Here is a 12231-nt window from a genome sequence, read left to right as displayed (position 1 = left end):
TTACAGCTATTTAACTTCTAAACACTTAAGCTTTCCTATATAGTGCATTAACTGATATTTTGGTTTGTTCTTTTGAAGGAACTTCACTGTAGAACAACAGATCTACTTTAGTGTCAAACCTTTTGGAAACCTGTATCTAAATATAGACATTGTAATCTGAACTCTAATATAATTTGTTGTAATCATTATACACTAGTGATGAGCCTTTCATAAACGATTTATGCATTTTGAACAAGTCTTTAATGTGATTCAGAAGCAAGAGTAGTCTCAAAGAGCTATTCATTAATTTTTCTACTTGACCCGCATGAGCAAAGCATTCTAAAATCTCCATAGGTTATGTAGAGGAAACACAATTGAGTAGTTTACCTCTTGACTATTCTAGTCCGAGTCATTTGTTCTTTTATCACATGACTTCCATAGCTATGCAGTGCATTACACTGGGGGGGTGGCCAAGTGCCGGTTTGTAAATGGAGGGCGAGGCCGATGTAAATACCTTCCTCAGACCGATGTCAGAGACTAGTCGATTGCTACAAGAAGCGTCTCATTGAAGTTATTTCAGCCAAAGGGGGTAACACTAGCTATTAGGAGGTAGGGTTTCCTAACTGTTTTCTCAGTTAGAATAAGTTAGAACACCCTACCCCCTAATAGCTAGAGTCTCTGACATCGGTCTGAGGAAGGTGTTCCCTAGGTAGTCCTCTACCTAGGGAACCTAGAAGGTACTCCTCTATACTGTGTTTATACAGTGTTGGGCAGTAACGCGTTTTTACAGTAACTAATACTGTAACGCGTTACTTTTAAAAATAAAGTAACTTCGTTACCATTACCGTATGGTGCGTTACTCGTTACTTTTTTAAACGAATTAATTTCGGCTGAAGTGTAGACTACAGTCTAACCTGTTTACAGCAGAGACGCATTGTAGGATTGGTGGATAAACCACTGTAAACAGGAAGAAGACGCACTGTAAGATTGGTGGATTACCCACTGTAAACACGAAGAAGACGCCTTGTGGGCGTGTCTCCGTTTATTCAGGTCTGTGCGGCAGTAATGGCGAGTCGAGGCGAGAGCAAGACGAGTTTCTCTAAGAGAAAATATGCTCATTATTTCACTTTAGTTAAGTATAAAGACGAAAAATTTCGAAGCTTGTATCTACTGCAATAAACAGCAACTCCAATCTGTCGAAGCTCCTCCAGGACCTCCATGCCTGAGGAGCTAGAAGCTAGAAGCTAACCTGGTGTTCTGTTCTACATTGTTGATAGTTTTCATACTTCAGATGTGAAAGGAACATTTTTAAGAGCTCAACACAACAGCAGAAGCCACTTTAGTTTTTGATTATGAATATATTATTCAGCTTGTTTTATTTATTTCAGAAATCCTTGTGATATATTCAGTTTGTGCTGGTCTGACTTAAATAAAATAGTGTTTAAAAATTACTTTGAGTTTAAGTCAGTGTGTTTGTAGACCATAACGCATAAAAGGGCATTAATGGGAACATTAAAGAAGGTTATTTAAAAAAGTAACTAAAAAGTTACTTTTAACAGTAACGTATTACTTTTTGGTGTAAGTAATCAAGTTACTTTTTGAATGAAGTAACGAGTAACTGTAACTAGTTACTATTTTTTAGTAACATGCACAACACTGCATATATATATATATATATATATATATATATATATATATATATATATATATATATATATATATATAATAAGTGTATGTATATGTGTGCATGACTGACAGAGCGAAGAGGTATGTGGTTGCTATGTCTGTGGGGAGACCTTTAGCAAGACCTATGGCAAAAGGCCACAATCAATGACTTAAGTCTAAGAGTGTTGACATCATATTCACACCTAGTTATTAGTGTGAAAAAGGTTGTGAAGACTGTAGTGTTACTCAGAGAGAGTGTGTGTGTGTGTGTGTGTGTGTGTGTGTGTGTGTGTGTGTGTGTGTGTGTGTGTGTGACTATGGTCTGGGAAGCTCATCTGTCTCAGTAGTCTGTAAAAGCACCTCAGCACTAAGCGTGACTATAGTTTTAATAGCATTTGATTTCTGCAGCCAAACAGAATACAGTTCAGAGAGCACAGTCCCTCTGTTGTAGTAGCCTGACTGCCTTGCAGTCTCAGCCCAGTGTATACTTCTCTCTGAGATCAAACACAATTAAGCTAAATCATCCTGCTGTTCCAGCCAGAATAGACTGGCGTAGGTGTATACTTTGAGGGCTCAACTGTGGCCTCTATTCGTTTGTTCTTCCTCCATCATTCTGAACTTGGTTAATGGTGTGAGTCATGAAGGGCCGCAGCACGCATACCATGACCCTCACTTAGTCTCTCCATGAGAGCATACATCAGTCCTTTCGAATCAAGCCACACTGCTGCTTTTGTGTTTAACACACATTGTCTGTACCTTTGTTTCACCATGCACTTAGGGATTTCAAGCCAGCTATAATCGCAGGGATGAATGTGAATTGATGGAACTGGAGCTAGAATATCAAATCCGTCTCTGTGGGAAAAAGATATTTTCTAACATCATGAAGTAAAGTTAAAATGGTCTGAGAGAGGACGCTGGCAGACTATTGTTCTACACTTGTGGTTGTATTGTTAGTTGTAAAAGAAACATTAATGGTGGGTTGGGAAGGGGGTGCTTTGGGTGGATGGGTGCTGATAGCTTATTGTGTGATGAAGGGTATTGTTGCATGGCCACAGTGAGAACAGTAGAACATTTATTTAGCAGTGTGGAGGTAAGAAAAACAACAAAGAACATTTATTTCAGAAGAGCAGTAAAGTTTCACTTACTAATATATTGTCTATCATGCTAACATTTTGTAACTTATACATTCTCACAAGATGAAAATTACACACTTTTTGGAAGTTTTTATTGTGCTGTTGTAGTGTACTGATATAATGAATTTTTCTCCAGTCTGGTCTCTTTCTGAGTTGTTTGTTTGTTTATCACAAAAATTGTTGAGCTGCCGAAAATGGGGGACACACTAAAAGTAAATGCTGTAAACTATGCGCCACAGAGACAGCAATAAACTTTGCAAACACTTTGTGAACCCAATTACAAAACCAGTATGCAACAAATTGCAGTCAGCTCTATAATTAGCATTTTATGACATGAAAATAAGCAGAAACTCAGTTTAATTAAAATTGTTAATGCAAATTCAAACACCTTTCTTTATATAACACATTTTTATCACAATCATTTGTGGTGAATTTACAGATTTTCAAAACTGTATAAGAAATTATTTGTAACTACTTATATCAGAATGTATTTTTTTTTTAGCTGATCCAATATCAGCTATTAGATGCTAGCTCAAAAACAACGACCATAATAGCAGCAAATACAGAAGCTCTTCCTGAGAGAATTGCACAAAAATGCGGCCTGTGTCACTGAAACTACAATTAGAAAATTATCACACTTTAATGGATGCAATATACAGAATAGATTAAAAACAAGTGAAGCAAGTGTGGTATCTCCCTTGTTTAAATGGATATGTAACCATGAAATAGGTTATAGGCCATATCATTAACAACAACAACAAAAAAAAAGACAATAGAGCACTGAGATTACAGTACCATGGAATTTACCTGGGAGGCTGATAAGAGACTGAACATTGTCTCAAAGCAGCTTTATACAGATAATGCAGTGATAAAGAATGATTAAGAATGTTCTTTAAGTGTCAGTTTGCCTCTGATGAGCGAGCTAGTGGTGACTGTGGCATGGAAAAACTCCCCGAGATGGCATAAGAAAGAAACCCAGATAGGAAACAGACTCAGAAGGGAACCATCCTCATCTGGGTGGCACAGAATGCCCATTTATTACAGATAAACGATGTTGAGGTGTGCAGTGATGGTGATCAGATGCAAACGGTAGTCCTGAGTCATTGTAGCAGACTGTTGACATTAACTACAGAGCAAATCCAAATCCTCGAAGCTCCTGTTCTTACTCTGTTATTTTAATGGCTCCCCAGGCTGTTGATGAACACCATCCAGAAGCAGGCCGGGTTGAAGCAGGCAGATCCAAGGAGATGAGAGGGGCAGGAACAGTGGTCAATGGAACCTCAGGAGCATGTTTAATTCGACTGAGAGAGAGAGAGAGAGAGAGAGAGAGAGAGAGAGAGAGAGAGAGAGAGAGAGAGGGGTGACAGAGAGAGAATAATATGGATTATTAGGTATCCTTATTGTTGTATGAAAGGACACGGTGCATTTGGGGACTTTGGCAAGACTCGCTATGGCAGCATAACTAAAAGGAAGAGCCAGAAGGTAACACAGACATTAGAGATGGCCACTGTCAACGACAGCACAGGGGACGACAGCAAAACAAAAATCCAAGTTCACTAAAAACTCTATATCCCTCCAGATCTTCTCCTTTACCTAAGAAAATTCTACTGATAAAAGACTTAATAAATAGGTTTTTAGCCTCGAACACTGAGAATGTGTCTGAGTCCCGAACACTAGTTGGAAGGCTGTTCCATAACTGTGGAGCTTTGTAAGAGAAATCTCTGCCCCCTGCTATAGTGTTCATTATTTAAGGTACCAACAAATAGCCTGCACCTTTTGATCTAAGTAGGCATGGGTGATCATAATGGTACAGAAGTTCATTCAGATACTGTGGCGCGAGACCGGTAAGTGATTTATACGTCAGTAGTAGTATTTCACATTCAATGCAAGATTTAATTGGGAGCCATTGTAGACTTATTAAACAGGGGTGATGTGGTCATATATTCTAGATCTAGTGAGGACTCTTGCTGCTGCATCCTGAACTAACTGAATCTTATTTAAGGCACTTACTCAAACACCCATTATAGGAGCTGCAAGAATATTTGACAAATACTGATGACTCTCTGCATGTGACCATCTTTCAGATTCTTAGTCTGGGTGATGGGTAAGATCATTCTCATGAAAACCATGAAGGTTAACTATAATACCAATTTTGAAAGAAGTGGATGCAGCATAAAATGTAAAAATAAAATCAGAATGCAATGATTTGAAAATCTTATGAACCAATATATTTGTCACAATAAAACATAAAAAACATATTGCATGTTTAAACTAAGGGAATATCAAATTTTAAGGAAAAAAAAAATAGAATGTCGTAAAGGTTTTTGTATGGGGTCAACAAATGGCTGGACATGTAATTGTTACTTAAACATTAATTGTTTCCAATTATTAGGTTATTTGGCTATAGTTCAGCAATTTGATTGGTTATAAAACGTGTATTAGTGTATTTGTTCATAAACAATTTAGAAAATTTAGAAAAAAATCTTTAAATTGTAAAGACTTTTGAACTATTGAATACTGAATATTTAATAATATAAACTACATAATATTATCAAAAGATTCCAAAGATCTGTCTGATAATCAATACTTGTTGCCCCTGGTCTTTTGGCTCTCAGGCAGCACCGCTTTTATAACATGCCTGATTGTCTGGGATCACAGTTTTTGTTCCATCCACAAATGCAGGCCAAAACTCTGTCATGCAAAGAAAAAGCCATATGTGAACATGATTCAGAAATGCTGCCTTTTTTTTTAGACAAAGCTCATTTAAAATGGACTAGGCAACGTGGAAAATGTTAGACGAATCAAAATATTAAATTCTTTTTGCAAACCAGGACGCCGCATCCTTTGGAATAAAGAGAAGAGGGACAGCTTTTCCCTGAACTCCTGTTTTAAATAAAAATGGGACAGCATTCCTCTAATTCCTTTTTAAGGATTGTGGTTGTATATCAATCTCAACTATGTGGCAAGAAATGTGCTATGGTCTAATATGACCCATTTCAAAAGGTTTCAAATAATAATTCCATCATTCTAAAACGTGTGTTGAAAAAAAAAAACAAAAAAAAAACTACATCAGAAGACCAGCATACCCAAAATTAGACTTTCTGAATGTGTGGCTGATGAGCATCCACATAATTAATGATTCATTTTCCTGAGTAAGTAATTGCCATTGTTTTCTATGTATATTTTTTCTATCGTACAGCAAAGATGGCAATCAACTTTAACATCCAAATATCAAGGTTGATACAGTCATCACACAGTAAAGGTCATTTTTTGAAATACTAAAACAACCCATCCCTTCTCTCTCTCAGGTACAGTTCTGGTGGAGACTATGCAGATTAATGGTCGAGCACAGGACCCAGGCCAGACCATATCTCTTACTTTACTGGGGAACTATGACTACTGGGTTATACTGGACCCTATCCTTCAGAGACTCTACCTCAACAGTACTGGAAGAATACTGGACCGAGATGTGAGTAAATTCTCACTCACACACACACACACACACACACACACACACACACACACACACACACACACACACACACACACTTGCACAAACACTTAATACTTAATTTAACAGTGGGCTCATGAAGCAACAGTATTATATGAAATAGCATTTAATTCAATTACTTGAGATAGTAAATAATTAAAATAGCTTTCTAGAGGGGTAATGCTAGAAATGTGACAACCCTGGCACTACACTTATGACCTTAAATACTGGTATACATGTAGTACATATATTATTTCTTAAATTGGTGTGTTTTTGTGTGCGTGTGTGTGTGTGTGTGTGTGTGTGTGTGTGTGTGTGTGTGTTAGTGGGTGTTTACAGTGCATCCGGAAAGTATTCACAGCACTTTACTTTTTCCACATTGTGTTATGTTACAGCTTTATTCTAAAATTCATTATTTTCATTTAAATTCTACAAACAGTATCCCATAATAATAATGTGAAAGAACTGTTTTAAATTTTTTGGAAATTTATTACAAATAAAAAATGAAAAAACATCACATTTACATAAGTTTTCACAGCCTTTGCTCAATACTTAATACACAACACTTAAAGCACCTTTGCCACCAATTACAGCCTCAAGTCTTTTTGAGGATCATGCTACAAGCTTGGCACACCTAATTTTGGGCAGTTTCTCCCATTCTTCTATGTAGAACCTCTCAAGCTCAATAAGGTTGGATGGGGAGCTTCGGTGATTAGCCATTGTCAGATATTTCCAGAGATGTTCAGTCGGGTTCAAGTCTGGGCTCTGGCGAGGCCACTCAAGGACATTCACAGTGTTGTCTTCTTAGCCACTTGTTTGTTATCTTGGCTGTGTGCTAAGGGTCGTCATCCTGTTGGAGAATGAATTGTTGTCCCAGTTTGAGGTCCAGCACGCTCTGGAGCAGGTTTTCATCAAGGATGTCTCTGTACATTGCTGCCGGTTCTCCTCTCTTGACAAAGTTACTCTCTAGCTCTTTTAGAGTCACCATCGGGTTCTTGGTCACCTCCCTGACTAAGCCCCCCCCAATCGCTGAGTTTGGCCTCCCCCAATCGGGCGGCTTGCTATAAGAAAAGTCCTGGTAATTCCAAACTTCTTCCATTTACAGATGATGCAGGCCACTGTGCTCATTGAGACCTTCAATGCTGCAGAAATTTTTCTGTACCCTTCCCCAGATCTGTGCCTCGATACAATCCTGTCTCAGAGGTCTACAGACAATTCCTTGGACTTCATTGCTTGGTTTTTGCTCTGACATGCACTGTTATCAATCAAGATGTAGAAACAGCTCAAGGATGATCAGTGGAAACAGGATGCACCTAAACTCAGTTTTGAGTGTCATGGCAAAGGCTGTAAATACTTACAGTATGTACTGTACGTGAATTTTTTTTTTTTTATTATTTACATTTTTAATAAGTTTGCAAATATTTCAAACAAACTTCTTCATGTTGTTATTATAAAAGATTTTCTGTAGAATTTTGAGGAAAATAATTATTTTAATCCATTTTTTAATAAAGCTGCAATATAATAACATTTGGAAAAAATCATGCACTGTGAATACTTTCCAGATGCACTGTATGTGTGATATTTGCAGATTAAAAATAATTCTCATAGATGTTCAAATGCCAAAATGGTCAATAATACCTTTTCTCTATCTCCTTCTTTTTAGCCTCCAAGATCCATCACTACTATAGTGGTTCAGGTTCAGTGCACTAATGAGCTGGTGGGCACAATTATTCTGCATGAGGTGCGCATTTTGGTACGCGACAGGAACGACAACGTACCGCAGTTTCAACAGCCTCGCTATTACATAGCAGTCAATGAGGTGAGGTCACTAATGCTACAGTATCTTACTCAAGAGTCTTTTGTGTCATACACTACATGGCTGAAGGTTCATGAATCTCTCACTATAAAACACACTTTTTAAATATCACGTTTGAACAATTCTCATACAGAATACCACTCTAGATTTTGAAAAAATGGCTGTGAGGATTCACCCACAAGCGCATTAGTGAGGCCAGACACTAATGTCATCATTTAGTTCATCCCAAAAATATTAATTGGGACAGAGGTCAGGACTGTGAAGGCTGTGATGCTGTGTCAACAACCCTTTGGGAATGCTTCCATGTTGTCCTCATTCTTAATCACGTGTGTAATCAGTCCAATCGAAAGTGCGGCGTCACTGGCAGGTTGACGTCACGACCAGGAAGCTATAAAACGAACATAGAGTGAAAGCGCGCTAGCTTCTGTTTGTACTGGAAGCGAGGTAGTGACCTGAGCCGTTGTCAAACTCGACATCAAGTGGCTGGCTGATCAGCAGAAAGCAAGCCCGTCCAGCAAGCCTGACGAGCGCTTTCTGCAACCCGCATCACTGCCTCCACGCCAGGGTCTACCTTTCTTTTCAAACCTGCCTACCGAGATATCCAGGTCCTGGGTTAAGCCCTGCTCGGCTCGCCTCTTCAGTCCTAAGGTTTACTATATTCTAATATAGGCGGATTAAATGAGTGAGGTTATGGGAAAATGCCCCAAGTTTAAGAGACACTGGCTGGCTATCTCTCCACGGGTGACGCATCATTCCCAAAGACCCCGCCACTGCCCACCAAGCCCCTTCGTACTACCTCGGCGCTGGTGGGCAAGGCTTATGCTTTAGCAGGTCAAACCACACACTGTTTGCACACCATGGCTGTGGTACAGGCCTATCAGGCAGACCTGCTGCGGGAGCTGGATGTGGGAGAGACCACAGGCGGTCAATAAACCTGAGACTTCGGGCTGTTTCAGACCTAGCTCTCAGGGCTACTAAGAAGACTGCTAGGTCCATTCCCCGGTCCATGGCCACCCTGGTGTCTACTGAGAGGCACGTATGGCTCACCCAGCTTGACCTCTTTGACAGGGATAGGGATGTCCTCCTGGGACGTCCTCCTCGAGAGACTGATTTCCTTAAGAGACAATTTAGCAGCCTGGCTCTATGGGTCCTGCGCACTGTAGACAGAGGCTATACGATTCAGTTCGGGTTCCGTCTGCCCCCGTTCAACTTGAGCAGGCTCTGGTTATGGAACAAAAAGAGACCAGACTCTCCATCAGACAGAGAGTCTGGGTTCTACAGCTGTTTCTTCATAGTTCCCAAAAAGGACAGAGGATTGCGTGCTCACTTTTGAGACTCAGTTTCAAGTTGCTGACCCTGAATTAAGTTGCGTCCCAAATCAGGTCCGAGGACTCATTTGTCTCAATAGATCTGAAGGATGCATACTTCCATGTATCCATCCTTCCAGCTCAAATAAACTACCTTTAACACTTTTCACAATAGACATTGTCTCAAAACAGCTTTACAGAATTTAAGAATTAAAATTGATGATGTCTATTTATCTCTGATGAGCAGCCTGGGTGACTGTAACAAGGAAAAACTTAGATGTTATCAGGAAGGAACCTTGAGAGGAACCAGACTCAAAAGGGGAACCCATCCTCATTTAGGTTATATGAACAGTATGAAGTTTTGAGATCTCAAGGAGTGTGGTGGATTGTAGCATGTTAGAAGACTGGATAGATACATGGAAGCTAAAACATTTAGGGTTTTGTAGGTAAGTAGCAATAGTTTGTAGTTAATTTGAAACTTAACAGGTAGCCAGTGTTGGGATGATAAGATTGGGGTTATATGGTTATATTTTGTCAACCTTGTTAGAACTCTGGCTGCTGCATTATGAACTGTAACTGTAGCTTGTTTAATGATGATTAATAAATACATGACTACAGTGTAATGACTACAGTTTCTGTGCTATGATTGGGCCTGAAACCTGACTGAAACTCTTCTAAGATTTTGTTTTCTTGTAAGAAGGAACATAACTGGGCAGACACAATCTTTTCTAAAATCATATACATAAACAGAATATTTAAAATGGGTCTGTACTCTGATAGTTTATTTGGATCCAAATTAGGTTTTTTAATGCCAACTTGAGGGGTTTAAGGACGTGACCTACAGATAGTGAGGAGTGTGAAGAAATTCATAAAGTCCTCACTACTAAACTGTGATGGAATACATTTTTCAGATACCTGATTTGTTTTTAATTTAGCCATTATACTGGAAACTGGGATTGTTTTTTTGTTTTCTATGAGTTTGCTCAGGTACTGAGCTCTAGCAGCATTTAGCGCCTGTCTGTAGCTGAGCATACTGTCTTTATACACAATTATAAATACCTCCAATTTAGTTTTTTCTATTTTTTTTTCCAGATCACGGACTGCTCTCTTGAGGGCATGAGTATGACTATTATACCATGGTGCAGGTGTTTTTTCTCTAACCTTTTTTATTTGGATGGGGCAACAGTGTCTAATGTGCTAGTGAGGATAGTGTCTATGTTGTTAGCCATTTCCTCATGATCATTAGCATTTAGGGGTTTACTGAGAAATTTTGATAAATCAGGCAGGTTATTTGTGAATCTGTCCTTAGTGGTCGGAACAATAGTCCTACCAAGTTAAATTTGGTGATGAGACGCAGCTAATCTGCTCTACCGGTACTGTGTACAGTATGAGGCAATGGTCTGTGATATCATCACTCTGAGGTAAAATGTCTATATCAGTGACATCCGCTCCATGGGATATTATTAAGTCTAGTGTGTGATTTAAACAATAAGTTGGACTAGTTATGTTTTGTTTAACCCCAAAAGAGTTTAGTAAGTCCAGAAATGTTATTCCTAGGGCATAATTTACATCATCTACGTAAATATTAAAATCTCCTACAAGCAGCAGAGGTCTGAAAGAAAGTGAGCAAACTCTTGAAGAAAATCAACGTAGGGCCCTGGGGGTCTGTACACGGTGGCCTGGGGGAGAGATAATAGGGTTTTTATGTATGTCTGAAAGTACAAATTAAAGAACTATCCCTTCGAATGATTTAAACCTAAATCCTAATCTTTGACTAACATTAAAATGGGCACTGTAAATGGTTGCTACACCACCCCCATGACCAGTCTGACAGGGCTCATGCTATAAGCATATCCTGACGATGTAGACTCATTAAGATCCATATAATCATTTGGTTTAATCCAGGTCTCAGTGAGACAGAGTGAATCGAGGTTATTATCTGTGACGGTCTTATTTACAATGAGTGCTTTGGGTGCAAGTGATCTAATGTTTAGAAGTCCAAACTTTAGAACTTTTTTGTTTTTGCTTATCTGACATTTTACAGTTTTAACTGCAATAAGATTATTTCTGGAACTTGTGTATTTATTTATTGATCTTACTACACAAGGAACAGAAACCTATGGCGTCGCCGAACAAGCTAGAAGGGGCCATTGGGGTGTTCAGCAGATAAGCCCTGTCCCTGCCGGGAATATCTGACAGGGTGAGCCACAGATGTACAGCACAGGCTGGGAGGAGTCTGTGGGCTTGCTAGCTTCCATAACCTCTCCCTCCTCAAAGAAAGAAATGTGGAGCACAGCGCTGCTTGCGCTGGGGGAAGAATACGCCGAAGGGCGTCCTTCCCTCTGGGAGCGAGTGCTAGACCCGGCAGGTGAGGCAGGAGAAAGGGCACCATCTCCAGGCCCTCTGTCAGGTCCGCTTGCGAATCCAACGACATCCGACGCTGCTTTGCCTCTCCATGAGCTCTCCATAAGGCGACGACTGAGCATGCTTCTCTCCCAAGCAAAAAACACCCAGGCTGTGTGGATTCCTTCCCCCCGAAATGAAACAAGGGCAAGGAGGAACACACAGCCAGAATTTCCGCTTGCTTTTAAAGCTCATGCCTTCACAGATTCACACACAAAGCACTTACCTGAACAAACAGAAGCTAGCGTCGGCTCCACTGCATGCGCATCTTGTAGCTTCCTGGTTGTGACATCACTGCACCAGTGACGTCGTGTCTTGCCGTTAACCCCCGCCCAGAACTGTGGAAACTGTGGCTGCGGGCCCTGAGGGGGCACAGCTCCTAGTCTCCAGTCTCTCCACTGAGGTGGTAGAGACCATTCTCCAATCCAGGTCATCTCA

At 39.9% G+C, this 12231-nt stretch overlaps 1 protein-coding gene across 6 annotated transcripts in view; it reads left to right on the top strand.

Annotated features, from left to right (window-relative positions):
- The window catches only part of pcdh15a (protocadherin-related 15a), a 200128-nt gene that overhangs the window by 62739 nt on the left and 125158 nt on the right, over positions 1-12231 (top strand). For all 6 annotated transcript variants that reach the window (XM_046834051.1, XM_046834068.1, XM_046834042.1 and 3 more), the window contains 2 exons: positions 6086-6246; positions 7931-8086. In XM_046834051.1, coding sequence (XP_046690007.1) covers positions 6086-6246; positions 7931-8086 — 317 coding nt within the window. The remainder of the gene's footprint in view (positions 1-6085; positions 6247-7930; positions 8087-12231) is intronic.

Source organism: Silurus meridionalis, chromosome 2 (assembly GCF_014805685.1).
Source record: "Silurus meridionalis isolate SWU-2019-XX chromosome 2, ASM1480568v1, whole genome shotgun sequence".
In the NCBI taxonomy this organism is placed as follows: Eukaryota; Metazoa; Chordata; class Actinopteri; order Siluriformes; family Siluridae; genus Silurus; species Silurus meridionalis.
Note: the sequence above shows the minus strand (reverse complement) of the source record. Positions and strands in the feature narration are given on the sequence as shown.